The following is a 20,487-nucleotide window of genomic DNA, read 5'->3' as shown; positions in this document are numbered from 1 at the left end:
TTACGGGAGTTACGAGAAAAATGGATACCTACTTCCGCCCATATCCGGGGTTAGGTGGCATGCAAAAAGGACTTTAACAAAAATCACAAGCATCTTTGTGTTTGTGTAGATAGGTTAGATATCTCTTACTATAGACCTATGATATAGATTTTTTTTTTCAAAGTGTTTTTAAAGGATTGAAAAAGAAGAGAATAAACACACACATCCACACAGTTAAAGTGAGAAAGGAAGGAGAGATCGAGAGACTTCGCATGAAACACGAGTTTTTCAACTTACCAATGCCGAGATATCCTATCCCCGCGGCTATAATTCCAAACAAGGCTACCAACTTGCCCACTGTGAACAACGTTTGCACTTGCATGGCCCATGATACACTCATACAGTTGACAGCAGTTAGGACACCTGTAGACACATAAATGAGCAACAAATAGTATTGACTAATAGAGTCGTTCTCGGAACGGCTAGCTTTCTCCTATACAGATCTATTGGGGTAAGACAAACAAGGTAAATCTTTTCTAAAATATAATATCAGATATTACGAGTATCTGGGTAAAAAATATCCTATGAACAAATTTATTGCCTATCTATTTTCCACGTTTTTATCTTTGAGGTTTAGTGGTCAGTTCGCTACCTTGTAAATGAGATGACATGGATTCAATCCCACAGCAGAAAAATTATGTCTAGAGAGTTTTAGTTTTGCCTGATAATATTGAGTTGTCTGTCAAGGTCACCACAGATTCACCCATAAAACTTATCTTTTAAAATACATATCTCGAAAAATGAGAGGCCCAGCCTTAGTAAGTCACCACATTGACGTACCAACTCTCGTACCGCGGGTCCCGCCCCGAAAACAGCGAAAATAAATTTAATAAACCAAGTTGGTAAATACTAGAGTTCACTATTAAGCTCGAAGATAGTCAATGGTACTATCTTGTGCAGTGGTTTAAGATACAAGGACCATGGCCGAGGCTAAATGCACGTATGTGAACTTGCATCCTGGCACTACTCCAACTCTTGAGGTTTCATTTATTCACACAGATTACTTGTCCTATTACCCCGATATCTAATCAAAATAATAAATTAACTAATAACACAGTATTTATTCATAGAGGATAAGCGGTAAGGGTATTTAACGTAAATCAATATTCAGATGTAAAAAAAAAAATAATAATAATAAATAAACCCAGTAAGACCGAAAACCAATTTCCCCCGATTTTTTTTTCCATTTTATTTTATTTTTTAATTTAAAAGCACAGCACAAACATACTTCTGCTCCAAATATTTCAGCGAAACTGAATCAGAACAAAAGAGCATCTTCTTGACTATCTATTTTATCAGTTTCAACACGTATACCTCATGTCACTGTAGATGGCAGGAAAACGTCCGGTCTGATCCATGTACTCAAGGTTGAAAGCAATAAGGTATTTCTCCTTTTGATGTAAAAAAAAAAATAATAATAATAAATAAACCCAGTAAGACCGAAAACCAATTTCCCCCGATTTTTTTTTCCATTTTATTTTATTTTTTAATTTAAAAGCACAGCACAAACATACTTCTGCTCCAAATATTTCAGCGAAACTGAATCAGAACAAAAGAGCATCTTCTTGACTATCTATTTTATCAGTTTCAACACGTATACCTCATGTCACTGTAGATGGCAGGAAAACGTCCGGTCTGATCCATGTACTCAAGGTTGAAAGCAATAAGGTATTTCTCCTTTTGATGTAAAAAAAAAAATAATAATAATAAATAAACCCAGTAAGACCGAAAACCAATTTCCCCCGATTTTTTTTTCCATTTTATTTTATTTTTTAATTTAAAAGCACAGCACAAACATACTTCTGCTCCAAATATTTCAGCGAAACTGAATCAGAACAAAAGAGCATCTTCTTGACTATCTATTTTATCAGTTTCAACACGTATACCTCATGTCACTGTAGATGGCAGGAAAACGTCCGGTCTGATCCATGTACTCAAGGTTGAAAGCAATAAGGTATTTCTCCTTTTGATGTAAAAAAAAAAAAAAAAAAAAAAAAAGAAAAACAAAAAACAGATTTCCCCCCCTTTTTTTTTTTTTTTTTTTTTTTTTTTTTTGTAGTGAGGAACCTCTGCAGCCTACCATATAAGTAGTTCAAATTAAATGTCTGGCACAAGTTCAGTGTCCACACCCCAGCCCCGAGCATTTAGGGGCCCCCTGTCTGCTTTAAAAAAAAAGGCTAAATTTTAGGGCATGAATTTAGGGTATAATACAATTAGTACATCTTGTGAGGAGAATTGTTCAACCAGAGCAGTCTTTTAATCTGGACGCATAAGGATCTGAAAGTTTCAACTCCATAAAACACACAACAGGCATTGTACGAGTACCCCGAACATTTAGGGGCCCCCTGTCTGCTTTTAAAAAAAGGCTAAATTTAGGCCATGAATTTAGGGTATAATACAATTAGTACATCTTGTGAGGAGAATTGTTCAATCAGAGTAGTCTTTTAATCTGGACGCATAAGGATCTGAAAGTTTCACTCCATAAAACACACAACAGGCATTGTACGAGTAAAAACTTTCATCCGCGATAAGAAATCAACTAGAAATGAATAAATTGCATTTCTTATGTGACACAACTTCAGAACCGGTTTGAGGTATTTGCACCAATAGAACTCAAAACAAACAATTTATCTCTACACCATGTGGTAGAATGTTTGCCAAGATTCTGAACCGAGGTTTTTCCCTTTTTCCTTTTTTTTTTTTTTTTTTTTTTTTTTTTTCAATTTAGGCACAATAAGAGCTCCGGCGTTATTGTTCCCTCTATCAAACATCTCAAAATAATAATAACAAAAATAATAAAAACAAACAAAGTTACTTACACAGACAAGCAGCGGCCAGCAGCAGAACAGCACGGTCCGGCAACTCCGAGTCGGGGAAGAACGGCTTGATGGCGTACTGCGCAAACGTGAGCGCGACTATAGCCTGCGTCGTCGGCCTCATAATAAGCAGCGCGACCCACAAACGCAGGAACGCGGGCAGTTCGCCGAACGCCACGAGAATATATGCGTAGTCCCCCCCGGAGCGGGAGATACACGTGCCAAGTTCCGCGTAGCAGAGGGCCCCGATGGTGGATAGGAGGCCACACACGGTCCAGATGACAATGCTGAGGCCGACGCTTTGGGTTTCGGCCAGGACGCCGGCCGGCGACACGAAGATCCCCGAGCCGATGATGCACCCGACTATGATTGAGACACCTGTGGGAGAGAGGCCAATTTTATAGTTTTTAATCATTTGTAATATTATTGACATAATAGGTACATACATATTACATATTTTTCCGAGTTCTTTGGTCCAGCGCGGCGTACACCGAGCCATATAGAAAAAAAAACCTTTGTAAGATTTTTGTTCGACCTCTGTTACGAAGTCCCTGATTATCGTACTCCGTACTTGATACATAATGAAGTCTGACTCTAAAATAAACAGATTACCTACAGTAGGTAAGTTTGTAGGTAGTTATTTTGTACATCCATAAAATAAGAAGGTAGTTGTACATCAATAAAATTAGAATATTCATTGAGTGTAAAGTACACACTTAGGCAAGTGGATTGGAAGAAATTTTATAGCTCGTAGGGCAGTATTTTAACTGAGGCGCCTTCTGAGTATATAAAATATATCTACAACTCCTTGTAACGTAGATATTGACAATAGTATGTAATATCGTATTGTTTATCCAAAACTTCTTGTGTGAACTTGATCCAAAGACTTTCCAAAATAAAAGGTTTTGAAAACAAAGTAAGATCAAAGCAATTTTGATATAAAAGAAAAGAAATAGGTACATTTTTAAAAAGAATTTCTATTGTAGATATTGACTCGTATTTTTAGGGAATCAAGAGAAATCTTGAAATTCCGTCCAGGTTTCTCACAGGCAGACAGTCTGACGGAGAGGCAGGTTGATATCTTCCTTCGGTGGAGGCGGACCACTCTATTGTGGGCTCAGCTGATTTTTCCCAGATTCGTGACCAGACGGGATTTCAATAATAATAATACTAATAATAAATTAAAAAAAAATAGTGCCCCTTAAGAGGCGAAAAAAAAATCCATCTCACCTCCAAGCAGCGTAATCTTCCGCTTCATCTGCACCTTGATCGGGGATCCTTCCGTACTTTTCACCTCGACTCCATTTGCGGACACATTGCCGTTGAGCGTCATGCTGAATCAACTCTTCAGACAGCACAAATCAACTCCAGTCAGCACAAGCAACAGATGATAAGTGATAAGGAAACAACGACCGGGAAAGGAGGGAGAGAAAAGAGAATACAAAAAGAAAGACACAAAAAAGTATATATAAAATAAGGAGTTCACAAAAATAAGGGAGGCAGGCTCGAATAACGGGGCGTGCGTACGCACGAGGAACAAAAGTCAGCGAATGTTTCGTCAGCAAATTGTTTCGTTGCTGATTCAACGAGGTTTTCATCCGCGATAAGAAATCAACTAGAAATGAATAAATTGCATTTCTTATGTGACACAACTTCAGAACCGGTTTGAGGTATTTGCACTAATAGAACTCAAAACAAACAATTTATCTCTACACCATGTAGTAGAATGTTTGCCAAGATTCTGAACCGAGATATAAGGTTACTATCAAGATACGATGTAGTAAACGCGATAGTAAATTTCAGACATGTCATCTTCAGGCTTGAACCTTTGGTCATTTACTCCAAAGTGGTGCGTCTTGCCAAGTTTCTAACGTGGAGGAGGAAAACTAGATTAATCGAGTGAAATAACCTTTTCTTATAGGTGAAAGAATGACCTGGAATTTTTCCTTGAGACGGGGTTTTCCTTGGTATGATTTCTCAGAGATAAGGTTGGGGAATTATATCTATTGATCTCAGGTATCATAGGCTTTATACATAAATACAGGGGTTTTCCTCTCTTGGGAGACAAGACATTGTATATAGGTAGGTATAATTAATTAAACATGTCTGATGACTAGTGATGACTAATGCAGTCGTAGATTATTGATAGGTCGATGATATTTTCCTTATCTTTCATCACACAATATACTTGTGATAAAATATACGTACACATGAGTTATAGGTTTGTAAATGATCAATAAACTTATTTAAAATTCAAATTCATTTACTCGGGCTCTGACTTAATAGTGAGTAGCACACTGCAATTAAAACTCGATTCCTGATTTTTAAAACTTGGCCTTTTTTTCACACTCGCTACTTCTCGAGATCGTTGGCTTCATGCAGAGAAGAAAGTTCAAAATCCTTTTCCACTATTGTTTCAAACAGTTTGCTTGTATTGCCGGTATTTGAAATTCGCGTGGACACGATAAACTTTTTGTGAAGTCTAACAACATTAAGTTCTAGACCTATTTCAGCAGGACAAACAAGGTGTATTCTATTCAACTTGTAGTAAATTTTATCTCCAGAGAATATAAAACTCTAAAGGTGTGTCCACAAGTCTACATATATGTACACGATCGATGTGAATCGACGGCCGTCGACTATGTGTGGACACATATTTAGAAAGATTAGATCATGAGACCCGAAAGAGTCCATCACAAAACCCGAGTACATCATTCCTGCTTAGTTCCTGATAGCGGGGGTTACACATTAGATCATTAGAATGATGAGTATTGATGAGTGTTACGTAGGTCATTATTTTCAAGTTCACGGGCAACCGAGGCATTTGATTACGGAGAAATAAACTATACCAAGCACCGGACTTTCATAATTATTACTCGTATTATCACAATCAGATAATACTTTTATAAAAAGAACATACGTTAGTATTGAGTAATGCAAAATTTAATGGATATAGATTATAGAACATGACTTCATAATAAGATCATCATGAGATGAAACGCAAACTGATAAAACAATTACACTAGGAATTCAGTTACATGTACCTACTAGGAATTCAGTTAGAGGTGTCAATGTGTTATGTGTTAATGCTCTCATTCATGACTTTCAAGGGTCAACCATCGAATTAATATGGATGTGAAAAATCTGGATCCCAATTTTATGTGACCGCTTTTGGAGGAAAAATTTAAATAAAAGAATAGAAGAGAAGAGATTTTGATCAGGCATGGGTATCATGCCTGATCTCTTCTCTTCTATTCCTTTCAGGTAAAAATAAAACTAAACAATCTTTTTCAGCCCCACAGTCGACTTTCATCTCCCATCGTCAGTACAAGGAGCTCACCCTGGCTCACAATATTCTGAGCGAGTGTTGTGCGCACCTGAATGTCACCTTTTCTCCCCTTGTGTGTTTCCTGCTCACTCACCACATTGTACTGGGAGTGCTGAGCTTGTATTGGATAGGGGTTCACGCTATTCTGTACTACCAAGGAGGAGACTGGGAGCACAGTTATGTTTATTTGGGAGCAGTCGCGCTGCTGAACGTCAAGATCTGTGCGCACATCTGGTTTTTGCTGAGTCAATATAGCACGACACAGGGTCAGGTAAGGGCCCATTTGCAGGGCCGTTAAGCTGTGTCCACACATAGTCGACGCCGACTGAAACCATACACTGCCTTGACAACATAGATTCACCTCTTTACCTCGTCGATCGACGGCGTCGACTATGTGTGGACACTCTTTTAGAGGACCTATATGGGCCATTTTAGTTTATCAAAGGATCTTCGAATTCTTCATATCTAAGCATCCTCCATAGCTTAGTGTTCAAAACTTTATCCTAGCTGCCAAAAGGTGCTAGATTCAACCCCCCCAAAAGTTGAAATTTTTGCCATCTTGACTTTTTTCGGTTCTCTGCTTGGTACTGAGTACTGAGGTGCACTCAGCTAGTCTCTCTAGTCTCTAGAGAACTGCTTTTAATGGAGTCTTCTTTCTCCCCAAAGATTATCTTTTCCACTACTTTTCCTTTATTTATACGCTTTCTAGTGTTTCATATTCTTTATACTTTCTGTAACATTTTTTATGCTTTCTTTGATATTTTATTTATACTTTTTTGTTCCAGAGTGAAGAGACTGTACGACTTCTGAACAAACTTTTCATCATGAGCGCTCAAACCAAAGTCAATCAGGAGGTAAAATATTCAAATACATAGATATGTATTACATTGGGTCGGCATTTTTCGCGTCAGCTTCTCAATCAGCCCTAACTAGGATGATTGCTTTGGGCTGACATTAGGTTTTGGATACAAATTTTACGAGTCGATGCCCTTGGCACTCAACCTTTGCTATTTCTTTAGCAAGGGAAATTCAAATGCTCATATACTCCTTGTTTTAAGTCCCCCCGCCGGACTAAGCTGGTTTACTCCCTGTTTAACGTCCGCCAGCCAGAATAATAATTCACCAATAATAATCTCAATTTCAGCTTCGCCATGTCAGGGATCAACTAAGGAGACACAATATCTCCTTCTCTCCGTATGGTCTGTTTGAATTGGATCAACATTTCTTCTATACGGTAAGAGATCAACCCTATTTGAATTGGATCAACATTTCTTCTTTATAAAAGATCAGCTCTTTTAGACTCGCTTAAAATTCCTTCCATGGGGTAAGTCCATGTAAATTCTTGCAAAACGCATCATGTTATAAGATCGATAACACGTGAATAGAAATGAAAAATATATATATTTATCATATGTATGAAAATCTCCTATGTTTCAGTTCATCACAATCATCATTACATACTGGGTTATATTGATTCAGTTCCAAGTCTAGAACACGAATGAAGTGCTGCCGACATCATGTCTAAATCGACGACTAATCTAAAGACAAGCTGTCCACCCCAATTCGACACCACTGGGACTTGAACAGTAGACCCCCCCCCCCCCCCCCCCCAGTCGAAAAGAAGCCAGCCGTTTCTAATCCTTCTCTGTTGAGGGTGAAGTTCTCGTAAATTGAACCCGCGACCTAGTACTTACAAGGCAGGCGCTCTACCCTCTAACGTCTAACCTAACCAAACGCTGCCCGGTAAGACGAGACTTTTGTAATGACTGGTATTAAGGTAATTAACTTACTTGGCCCCCCCCCCCCCCCCCCCCAGCCGAAAAAAAAGCCAGCCGTTCCTAATCCTCTCGTAAATCGAACCCGCGACCTAGTACTTACAAGGCAGGCGCTCTACCCTCTAACCTAACCAAACGCTGCCCGGTAACCGGTAAGACGAGACTTTTATGAGTGTAATGACTGGTATTAAGGAAATCAACTTACTTGTAAGGGTCCTGGAGTTCATCCACGACGAAGTTCAAATAGTTCCATCCACCGAATGCAAACAAACCAGAATAGAGAGCCAGTGAGATCTTGGTGATGTCATAGTTCCCGTCCCAAGCGTGGTCGAAGTTGGAAGATCCCTCTGTAAGGTAGAGGAAAAAGAAAGACCATCAGGACGGGACATCAGACAATATTTTTATTTTTTATTTTTTTCCCTCCATGGCTCATCTTCCAATCTTAACAAACCAGAATAGAGAGCCAGTGAGATCTTGGTGATGTCATAGTTCCCGTCCCAAGCGTGGTCGAAGTTGGAAGATCCCTCTGTAAAGTAGAGGAAAAAGAAAGACATCAGGACGGGACATCAGACAATATTTTTAATTTTTTCCCCCCATGGCTCATCTTCCATGAGTAGGGAGAGGCTAAATGCACGTATGTGAACTTGCATCCTGGCACTACTCCAACTCTTGAGGTTTCATTTATTCACACAGATTACTTGTCCTATTCCTATTACCCCGATATCTTATCAAAATTATTTAACTAATAACATAGGATTTATTCATAGAGGATAAGCAGTAAGGGTATTTAACGTAAATCAATATTCATAACGCTAACCTAGTTAGCTTGGAGGGTAGAGCGTCTGCCCTGTAAGCGCTAGGTCGCGGGTTTGATTCCACGGGCCGGCCGGGGCGAACTTTATCCTAAACAGTTAAGGTTCGTTCTCGGAACGGCTGGCTTTCTCCTATCCTGTCTTCCTTTTCTCTTCGATTTCGGAACGATAAGACCTCCGCTGTTACAGTTCCCAAACTTCTTCAAAGGAATCAACATTGCCATGTCTATTTGCCTATAGCTCACGGAGACGAAAAGTAAAATAGTAATCATAATCACAGGGTGAACCTATTTGTTGTTAATTCTGCGGGAAGGGTCATCTATTTATAAAACCAAGTTGTGTATTTAATTAGAAGTAATATTCTCCGACAGTCTCTCCCAATATTCAATCACAGTCTATTAAACAACACAAGTTCTATGAGAGAAGCCAGACCTCACATACATGTTCTAGAAATATCCTATTGATTGGGATTGATGGACCATTAATAATGCTAATCAGCGAGGAATCGAATACATTAGACTCTTATTAATAGATACAGGGAGGGAACCGTTATAACTGAGGTCTTATCGTCCCGAAAGCGAAGAGAGAAGGAAGACAGGATAGGAGAAAGCTAGCTGTTCTGAGAACGAACATTATCTGGTTAGAATGAAGTTCGCCCCGGGAGGGAATGGAATACGCGACGTAGCGATCATCGCAAGGGCCATAAGCTATCCCTAGAAGCCTAGAACTTTACAGAATTGAAAAATTCCCAGTCGTTCAAAATTTACGACGGGATGGTCACCTAATCTGAACCATACTGTATACATAGAGCAAAGGATAAGCTTGTCAACATACTTTATACATAGGACATACTGGAAAGGAATGCGGTTCCGACGATATCACTTTACATCTAATCCCGTCTTTTCTACGATTTCTGCACACACAGCGCTATTGTTCTCCCCGCATGTTTACTATTTACACTTCATTTAGCTTTACAATTTACCTTCTTGAACGAAAAACGTCTGCCAAGTAACTATTTTAAGGTGTCGACATAACTAATAAACAAGAGGTAACTTATTAACATATTACTATGTACTTAGTTCTGAGATCCTCTTTAACTATTACTACTTAGTCCAAAGTACCTCTTATAACTGTGCTTGTCTACAGACATCTATTATAAACGCATTTTCCTTACTTTTAGATGATTTAATTGTGCATTAGATTAATAAAATCGGAAGAATCTCTACTATTAACGCGTTTTACTCTACTACGAGATGATTTGACCGAGCACTGATTCAATGAATGAAAGTTACTCACATTACCAGCCTTGGAGGGTTAGTGCGACTTAGTGCTTCCCTTCTAAGCACTAGGTCGCGGGTTCAATTCCCGCCCGGGGCGTACTTTTAACAGATATACTTTGTTCTTGGAACGACTGTCTTTCTCCTATCCTGTTTTTTTTTTTCAATTTAGGCACAATAAGAGCTCCGGCGTTATTGTTCCCTCTATCAAACATCTCAAAATAATAATAACAAAAATAATAAAAACAAACAAAGTTACTTACACAGACAAGCAGCGGCCAGCAGCAGAACAGCACGGTCCGGCAACTCCGAGTCGGGGAAGAACGGCTTGATGGCGTTCCCGTTCCTTTTTTTTTTTTTTTTTTTTTTTTTTTTTCAATTTAGGCACAATAAGAGCTCCGGCGTTATTGTTCCCTCTATCAAACATCTCAAAATAATAATAACAAAAATAATAAAAACAAACAAAGTTACTTACACAGACAAGCAGCGGCCAGCAGCAGAACAGCACGGTCCGGCAACTCCGAGTCGGGGAAGAACGGCTTGATGGCGTACTGCGCAAACGTGAGCGCGACTATAGCCTGCGTCGTCGGCCTCATAATAAGCAGCGCGACCCACAAACGCAGGAACGCGGGCAGTTCGCCGAACGCCACGAGAATATATGCGTAGTCCCCCCCGGAGCGGGAGATACACGTGCCAAGTTCCGCGTAGCAGAGGGCCCCGATGGTGGATAGGAGGCCACACACGGTCCAGATGACAATGCTGAGGCCGACGCTTTGGGTTTCGGCCAGGACGCCGGCCGGCGACACGAAGATCCCCGAGCCGATGATGCACCCGACTATGATTGAGACACCTGTGGGAGAGAGGCCAATTTTATAGTTTTTAATCATTTGTAATATTATTGACATAATAGGTACATACATATTACATATTTTTCCGAGTTCTTTGGTCCAGCGCGGCGTACACCGAGCCATATAGAAAAAAAAACCTTTGTAAGATTTTTGTTCGACCTCTGTTACGAAGTCCCTGATTATCGTACTCCGTACTTGATACATAATGAAGTCTGACTCTAAAATAAACAGATTACCTACAGTAGGTAAGTTTGTAGGTAGTTATTTTGTACATCCATAAAATAAGAAGGTAGTTGTACATCAATAAAATTAGAATATTCATTGAGTGTAAAGTACACACTTAGGCAAGTGGATTGGAAGAAATTTTATAGCTCGTAGGGCAGTATTTTAACTGAGGCGCCTTCTGAGTATATAAAATATATCTACAACTCCTTGTAACGTAGATATTGACAATAGTATGTAATATCGTATTGTTTATCCAAAACTTCTTGTGTGAACTTGATCCAAAGACTTTCCAAAATAAAAGGTTTTGAAAACAAAGTAAGATCAAAGCAATTTTGATATAAAAGAAAAGAAATAGGTACATTTTTAAAAAGAATTTCTATTGTAGATATTGACTCGTATTTTTAGGGAATCAAGAGAAATCTTGAAATTCCGTCCAGGTTTCTCACAGGCAGACAGTCTGACGGAGAGGCAGGTTGATATCTTCCTTCGGTGGAGGCGGACCACTCTATTGTGGGCTCAGCTGATTTTTCCCAGATTCGTGACCAGACGGGATTTCAATAATAATAATACTAATAATAAATTAAAAAAAAATAGTGCCCCTTAAGAGGCGAAAAAAAAATCCATCTCACCTCCAAGCAGCGTAATCTTCCGCTTCATCTGCACCTTGATCGGGGATCCTTCCGTACTTTTCACCTCGACTCCATTTGCGGACACATTGCCGTTGAGCGTCATGCTGAATCAACTCTTCAGACAGCACAAATCAACTCCAGTCAGCACAAGCAACAGATGATAAGTGATAAGGAAACAACGACCGGGAAAGGAGGGAGAGAAAAGAGAATACAAAAAGAAAGACACAAAAAAGTATATATAAAATAAGGAGTTCACAAAAATAAGGGAGGCAGGCTCGAATAACGGGGCGTGCGTACGCACGAGGAACAAAAGTCAGCAAATTGTTCCGTTGCTGATTCAACGAGGAACAGAGGCGAGGGTGGTGGGCAACACTTTGAAACAGTACTTGCGGATGTGAGTTCTCAATTTGTTTTGTTTTACTTTGATCATTTCCAGGGGCTGGTTTTAGTCTATGATTGGATCAGCTGGAACACACGGAAAAAGGGGGATGTATGTTGAAAAATGTTCAGAATTGTTTGTGAACAAATAATTTACCTACCTACTTACGAAGTACAAGCAAGTTCTAACGTATAGATAAAAATAATCAAATAGTACCTACTCAACATTCCTGAAAAATAAAGATCAAATATTTTTTTTTCTTTGTTGCTCAGATATTTCCCATACAGACACAGAAACTTACTTACTAAGGACAAAACAAGAAGCAATGTTTTTAGCACTGTATACCTATTTTGACTTCGCATTTCTCATTTATCTCAATAACTTAATTACGGGAGTTAGCTTGAAAAAGGATACAGGCTGTTATCTGAGGCGCCATAGGTCATAATAGGTAATGCTGCCTGCATGGATGAAATATTCTGTATTTTGCAAAAGAACCAAAACTTCTTCCCTATTTTAAATACCCTTACATGTTATTATCAGACTGGATTTGTGTGTACACAGGACATATATGGGTAAAAGAACTTTGCAACATTATTTGAGTGGGATAAAGAAGATCTAGTTTATTTTGTTGGATGAAATAGTCTGTGAAATAGTTTTGCAAAAGAACCGAAACTTCTTATCTATTTTAAATACACATGCATGTTATTATCAGACTGGATTTGTGCATACAGAGTATAGATGAGTAAAAGAACTGCAATATCATTTGAGAATTGAGTGGGATAAAGAAGATCTAGTTTATTGTGTTAGTCATGGGGTCATTTCAGGTTATCACTGAAGTACAGAAAGGAAATGCCTCAATACCTAACATTAATAAAGTAAAATGAACACAATGACTATTATTTAAATTGAATTATAGTCAATGACTACTACTAGTAATACTATCTAATCTCTACATCATGAAACACCCTGTAACAAAGTGATGAGTCGCTCTCTCCCACTCACTCTCACACTCTCCCTTACTCACTCACTTACTCTCTCTCTCTCTCTCTCTCTCTCTCTCTCTCTCTCTCTCTCTCCTCTCTCTCTCTCTCTCCTCTCTTTCTCTCTCTTCTTCTTCTCTCTCTCTTTCTTTCTCTCTTTTCTGTTTTCTTTTTTCTCTCTCTCTTCTTCTCTCTCTCTTCTCTATCTCTCTCTCTCGTGTTATCTCTTTCTCTCTCTCCTCTCTTGTTCTTCTCTCTCTTCTCTTTCTCTCTCTTTTCTCTCGCTTCTTCTCTCTTCTCTCTCTTCTCTCTCTCTTTTATTTCTCTCTTCTCTCTCTCTCGCCCACTCTCTTCTCGTACCACTCTGCTCTCTTCTCCACTCTCTCTCTCCCACTCTCTCTCTCCACTATCTCTTCACTCACATCACTCTCTCCCACTCACTCTCTCTCTCTCTTCTCTCCCACTCTCTCTCTCTCTCTCTCTCTCTCTCTCCCTCTCTCCTCTCTCTCTCTCTCTCTCTCTCTTTCATTCCATCAGTCTTTATCTTCCTTCCCTTTCTAATTTCCTTCTTTCTCCCCTTTTTCCCCCCCCCCCCCCTCCTCCAGAATTTTCATCTCTCTCCCACTCTGTCTATCTCCTCTCTATCTCTCTCATTCTCTCATAACAACATGAAACCTATTCTAAGGCTAAGTTTTGTATTTGACTTCTTTGGAACTTAATAAGATTATCCATGCAGAACAAAAGTGACAAGAAAAGAAAATTATATTATAGAAAAGGAAAATTTTCCCAACTTCTGTCTGTTGAATACAGACAAGACCTCTCCCTATATCATTTCTTCTATTCAATTTTATTTAGTTCAGAGGTGGTTCACTTACTTACTTTAAAGATTGGGAGGGAGGAGGAGTTCAAAGTTAGTGTATAGGTACTATGTATATGTATTTTGATAAGGCCTAACTAGAATTCATCCTGATTTTGAAAGTTTTAAATACAGACAAGACCTCTCCCCTATATCATTTCTTCTATTCAATTTTATTTAGTTCAGAGGTGGTTCACTTACTTACTTACTTTAAAGATTGAGAGGGAGGAGGAGTTCAAAGTTAGTGTATAGGTACTATGTATTTTGAGAAGGCCTAACTAGAATTCATCCTGATTTTGAAAGTTTTGATAGGTTCACAATCTTATGTATTTTTAGCACTTTAACAAAATAAAATGAAGTTCAATTTTTTAATCAATAAAGATGCAAAACTCTGATGTTTGAATCAACTTTTTAGGTAGGTACATACCTATGTATGATGTGGAATTTAGGGTTTGATAGTTGCTTTCCTAGGATTAAGTAGGTAGGATTTTTTATTTTATTGTTCAGAACAATTCAATCTTGAGCTCAATAAACTTTGAGCTGAACCCTCCTTGTCTAAAACTTTAGCAGAATAGCTAAAGTTTGTGTTGACTGAGAAGGGAACAGCTCAGGTCTTTGGCAAATAATTCTTTCATAGATCTTCTTTCTTCTTATGACAATTGCTTCATGTTCCTTTCAAGCTTTAAGCTTCAAGAGTGCGGATGATCTTCTCCAGTTTTTCAAGCATTTTTGATTTCAATTATGGTATTTTCAATTTTGTATATGAACAATTTGTGTGCATGAAATGTATGTCGTGAGAGAAAAATTACAGTTCTATGTCTTACTTTACAGCTTATAACACAAGTGTAAGTAATTAAATTAAGTACTGTGATAGGTACATAAGTAGCTAACCATTTTCAACTGTACCTTGAAAACCTTTGGATTATAAATACCAATAACATGAATCACTTGAAAATGAACCTTTGACCTTTAGAACATTGACTCTCTCTGAATAACTGGGAACAGTTGATTTTCACTTTATTAGGAGCAAAATAAATAAATCAAGGAATTCTTCTGTTGAACATGCTTGTATACACCTCAAAACTATTTATGACCTGCCTTTGACTCAAACCACAGGCCTCCAGCTAAAAAAGTCCACCTTGCTAACCATTTTAACATTGAGGTTGGTGTACTAAGATAAAGCATTCAAGAATAGCACAACCCTGGGAAAAAATATCATATTTATTTAAAAGCAATATTTTAAAAACTACATAGGTAACTTACTGTTGTCTGAAGAGGAATAGGTATCCTTCATTCAAACTCAACAAAATTTCTGAAGACTCTTTAAAATTAAGAAGAGTTATATGGTAGGGCAAACAAAACTACAGTTATGAAGATCTCTGAGGTAGGTACACAAGCAGTACTGCTAATAGATCGAGATACCAATGGTTTCAATGAACCTGAACTTAAAATAATGATGCAATGAGAGAAGTAAATTTCAGTTTGGATACCTACCTTGAACACTAGATGAAAATTTCAGTTCCTTCACCTCAGAAAGGATTGCACCGTTTTCATTTTTAAGGATTTAACAGCTTGAGCATTTTGGTTGAACACAATATTGTATACTCGACATTTTCCAGGTGAAAAACGAGGAAAATTGTCGTGAAAGGAAATTTGAGAAGCACGAGGGTACTCGTTGGAAAACTACCAAGAAAAAACTGTGTCAAATTTGAATTTTGCCGCCTTTGAAAATTGTTTACATCACGGAGTTTGAAAGCAGTGGACAATGAGCATTTTGGAGGAGAAGTAAAGTGAAGCTTTCTTTTGAGGTCAATGGCCATTTTCTTTTCTACAGGCTTGCCTACTGACTACCAACACCGATTTTCGACTTTTCCATAAGTAGGTACCCCCATTTAATTAGAGCTCCTGCTCTATTTACGTATAGTATTTCTAAGCTTTGTTCTGACTGGAACCACCCACAAAATTTTTGTTTAACCTGAGCGATCCGTAAGGAACTGGTACCTACATTCCTGTACCTACATAATATTTTGAATCTTTAACAGTTAGGTACCTACTAGCTACCTACACTATATACCTAAATACCTAAATATTGCCTGCCTTGCTATGAATTCAAACAAATCAATTTAAAATGTGCTCACATTGCAGAGTGGTATGCGATTCATCTGAGCTGATCAAATTGACGAGTGATGGAAAAATACATATATCATCAGCAAAAAATCTTATTGGGTATTGATTGAAATGACCTTGATATAATAACCGTGCATGGATCACATTTTTGCCAGGATTGGAGCATTGACACGTACTCACGTATAGTTGGGTACCTAGGTACCCAGCTTGAAGTCGTAAAGGGTACTACCTACTTATTACCAAATTAGCTATGATTTCAGTTCAGGTCGGGTGGACGTAAAAAATTCAATTACCTAGGTAGGTACCTACATGTTTTTCCAGATAAGTGTAACCTATAATTATGTAGATAGGCCTAGATAGGCCTACAATGTTCCTCAATCAGATGGCAGTTTGCTCTACAAATGTATTGTTGAAAAATGCACAGCAAAAGTTAAAATTGACAAAAAGACTAAATCGAAAATCGTAGGTGGACATTTCGTACATGCAAATCACCCCGCCCCAAAACCAAGTATTAAGAAAACGAATGACAATGGACAACAGACACCCAATAGAAAAAGTATAAAACCTACCAGCCATGTAAATTCTCAACCAAACAAGAAAAGTATAGGTAGTCCTAACCAAGCTAATCCAGTGACGACCCCTAAGAAAAGTGTAAACCACACCAACCATATGAGCACTCAAACTAGTCCAACCACGATCTCTGTGTCCCCTGATGACCTGGATGAAACTTTCAGTGACTGTTGTAGCGAAAATAGTAAGAAGTTACAAAAAGCCCTTGCTCAAATAGAAGAACTTAAACTACTCAGAGACTCCCTGATTGAAAAAATTATGGAAAAAGAAAGGACGATTATTCAACTAGAAGAAAACAATGAACGACATAAAACAAATTCCGATGACAAGAGAAATTCAGATAAAAGTAAAGATGGAGAAAACAAGAAATTTGACAGAAACTACAGTAGTAAAAGGACACCAAATATACGTTCATCAAATACTAAATGTCATCTAATAGGGGATAGTCATGTCCGCGCATTAAGCCAACACCTGAGAGAAGACCATGATGAAAATGTAGATGCATTATGCAAGCCAGGCGCGGGATTCGAAGCAATACAAGAGACACCACCGATCAACACGCAATCAAATAGTAAAGATCACATCGTAATATTTTGCGGAACAAACGACGTCCAATCGAACGACTGGTCAAAAGTTAAACAAGCAATATCTAATATTATCAACAAGTATAAAACTCACCACTTATCCTTCATATTGGTACCAGTTAGATGGGACAGACCCTATGTTAACACTAGAGTGGCCCAATTCAATGCAATGCTTCGGAACTTTTTCAAGGACAATAATATCTCGTACCTGGACCCCAACTTTTACCTGAGGCCTTGGCATTATGCCAAAGATGGTATTCATATGAATCGAAAAGGGAAGAGACTGATTTGCCTTAAAATAAAAACCCAATTATTAGACAGAGTGTATGAAGCTGAATCCAGGCCTGTAGCACTGAACTTGGGAGCTAATGTCAGTTCTACTCCTCAAATCCCCTCTACTAGTACTAATATTTATAGTGACGTATCCATGATTCTACCAAGTAACAATCAATTCTGTAATGTTGATAATTCTGTTTGGTCTCCAATGCATATTACCACAATTATGACAAATAGAAATGATAGCTTTAGGACCCCAAATTTTTATTCAGATCATGTGTTAACAAAAAGAATTTAATAACATTGACCGATGCCACTCGTAATGACAGTTTTCCAATATATTACCAGAATGTGCGAGGTTTAAGGACAAAATTAAACACTTTGACCACAAATGCCGCTGTATGTAGTAACTCTTATAAATTGATCATCTTTTCGGAAACTTGGCTTAAAGATTCAATTCACAATGCAGAACTTGGTCTGAGTAAGTACGAAATATTTCGGGCAGATAGACAGATTGCCAATGTAAATTTAGGTGGGGGCGTACTAATAGCTGTACATAAAACTCTCAAGTCCAAGTTAATCACCACCGTTAGTGACTTGTTTGAATGTTTGTTTGTTGAAGTAAAAATAAAAAATGTTGTATTTGTTATAAGTGCTGTTTATATACCACCCTCTAGCAGTATTACTCTTTATCAGAAATATCTTTTAACTCTAGAAAACATTAGAAATCAATATCACAATGTCCAACTAATAATCACAGGTGATTTTAACTTACCTGATATAGAATGGGACCCGTACACTTTCAAACCAAGTCCATTACAACCTAACAGATTATCCGTGAGTAGTGAAACTGTCATTACCGAGATTGGTTATTTTGATCTTTTTCAATTAAATCATGTGAAAAACCACAATGGAAAACTATTGGACCTCATATTTACTAGCTCTTATCAAAATAGTAGGTCTTACTTAAGTGATGACCCCCTAATTAATGTCGACCCTAACCATCCGCCACTATGTATAAATATAAAGTATCATCATAATAGTAAAAATAATGCAATCAATTTTATCAATAAAGAAATCCGAGATTTTAAAAACGGTAATTATCATGAGCTATATTTATACATAAGAGGCGTAGACTGGGAAAAAGAACTAAGTAGTGTTTCCGACGTAAATGTTGCCACCGATTTCTTCTACATGAAACTTAACCACGGAATCGAAAAATATATTCCTAAGAAAACCCTAAAGACCCCAAAGTTTCCATTGTGGTTTAGTGATGAATTGAAAGGTCTCATTTTTAGCAAAAAACAGGCACATGCTAATTACAAAGCGACCGGTCGTCGTGACTTTTATTTTGAGTTTTCTCTTCTTCGAGAGCAATGTAAACGATTGTCATCTAGGGACCATAAAAGCTATGTTAGAGATCTGGAGGAAAAAATGATAGAGATTTGGGAAAACACCTTTTCATATCTGTCATTTTTTATCAAACAAATAATAAATTGAAAACAAAATACCGACCCTACGTCAAGTAATTTATCACATATAACACTAATATTAACATCATCAGTAATTGAATATCTGTTAATCATTATAGGTATTGATTATTTTTCATCAATATATCGTACTAATTGTCTCCTATTGATGTGGTTTGTTTCCAGTGATGCATGGCCAGGAGGAGTTCTATCTGCCCCTCATTCTACCAGAACTGCCCCCGCCACTGTAAGTATCCCCTATCCATTTCAATATTCTTTGATTTCAATATGTTATCTCTATTTAGCTTTTTTAAACCAAGTTAATATAAGAGTTAGTGCGAGAAGAACAAGATTTCTAGATCCCTTTGAAACCCCTTCTGCACGTAAAGATCTAGGAATGCATTCCCCATTCGTCAGAATGCACAAGCTGGCAAATGATGCTGAGAGAACAGGCATTGACCTTTTTAATTGTCACTTAAATGAAATTCGACGGTTGTTTGACTGAGGTGGTAGTTTCAGTACCTTTGTAAAATATTTATTTATTTATTTGTCACAGTCTGATTTTCTACATAAATAAAGTAAGTAGGGCAGGTAGGTCTTTTATGTATTTTGAATTATTTTTTATTTTTTACTTTTGTTTTTGTTACTTGTTCTTTTTGTATTCTTGTTGATGTAATTTTGTATTATTGGGTTTTGTGACCCGTCAAATAAATAAATTAAATTAAAAATTAAATTAAATTAAATTAGATAGGTACGTATAATGTAGCTGTTTTGTCGATTTTGTATGTGGTACCTACATGTAGGCAATTTTTAAAAAAATGGTGGATGTAGGTACAAAAATTACGTAAATATTAGGTACCTAGGTACCTACATAATTGACAATTTTATGAAAACTTGATGGATGTGATAATTTTATGACCAACAAGTATGTTCTCAAATAAGCAGATTACGTTTTACATAGGTATCTATACCTACCTACTTCAAACCTTCTAAATTAGTTATCAAATTACTCTACCTACCTAATAGTCCGAGCTGGCTTACATACATACCTATCAGCGGGTAGCTTATACTTGAATGTTTGGTAGCGGTTTCGATTCCCGCCCTGGACGGATTGTAGGTATCCTAAATATTTAAGGTTCAGTTAGATTCGTTCTCGGAAGGGCTGGCTTAAAAAAAAAAAAAAAAAAAAAAAAATCTACAAAGAAGGTAGGAATACTTATTTAGTAGGTAGGTACCTACGTAGGTAAGTCCCATCCGTTCTTATCCGGATTTCATGCTATGTACTCCGGATGAAATCTTTTTGAATCAAAAAGTCCTTTAAGTTTAACCTATGCTATAAGCTATAAGTATAGAAGCAGGTAGGTACTTACCTACCTATTTTTTATATGTTTAATTTTATAAACTCACCTAGGTATATAAAATTAATATCACAAAAGAAAGAACACGTAGGAAAATCAACGAAAAAATTTGCAAAAAAAAATTCCGAAATAAAATCGC

General features: G+C 37.6%; 2 protein-coding genes across 2 annotated transcripts in view; both read right to left on the bottom strand.

Annotated features, from left to right (window-relative positions):
• The window catches only part of LOC103524765 (large neutral amino acids transporter small subunit 1), a 38,899-nt gene that overhangs the window by 12,178 nt on the left and 6,234 nt on the right, over positions 1–20,487 (bottom strand). Inside the window, exons 2-4 of the mRNA XM_026820060.1 lie at positions 11,750–12,214; positions 10,518–10,897; positions 8,164–8,333 (exon numbers count right to left, since the gene is read on the bottom strand). Coding sequence (XP_026675861.1) covers positions 8,164–8,333; positions 10,518–10,897; positions 11,750–11,852 — 653 coding nt within the window. The 5' untranslated portion in view covers positions 11,853–12,214. The remainder of the gene's footprint in view (positions 1–8,163; positions 8,334–10,517; positions 10,898–11,749; positions 12,215–20,487) is intronic.
• On the bottom strand, positions 149–4,441 carry LOC113465506 (putative L-type amino acid transporter 1-like protein MLAS). Its single transcript, XM_026820065.1, has 3 exons — positions 4,086–4,441; positions 2,859–3,233; positions 149–402 (listed from the first exon to the last, which is right to left on the bottom strand). The coding sequence occupies exons 1-3, from the start codon at positions 4,186–4,188 to the stop codon at positions 158–160; spliced, it is 723 nt and encodes a 240-aa protein (XP_026675866.1). The 5' UTR covers positions 4,189–4,441; the 3' UTR covers positions 149–157.

This window comes from Diaphorina citri, unplaced genomic scaffold (assembly GCF_000475195.1).
Source record: "Diaphorina citri unplaced genomic scaffold, Diaci psyllid genome assembly version 1.1 scaffold118, whole genome shotgun sequence".
Taxonomy (NCBI): Eukaryota; Metazoa; Arthropoda; class Insecta; order Hemiptera; family Psyllidae; genus Diaphorina; species Diaphorina citri.
This window is presented reverse-complemented; position numbering and strand designations above follow the sequence as displayed.

Bases quoted from the DNA above. Each gene is read 5' to 3' on its own strand.
- LOC113465506 (XM_026820065.1), bottom strand. From the start codon at position 4,188: ATGACGCTCAACGGCAATGTGTCCGCAAATGGAGTCGAGGTGAAAAGT. The intron at 3,234-4,085 runs GTGAGATGGATT...TCTCTCCCACAG, and splicing joins GAAGATTACGCTGCTTGGAG to GTGTCTCAATCATAGTCGGG. The intron at 403-2,858 runs GTAAGTAACTTT...ATGTGTCTACAG, and splicing joins GCTGGCCGCTGCTTGTCTGT to GTGTCCTAACTGCTGTCAAC.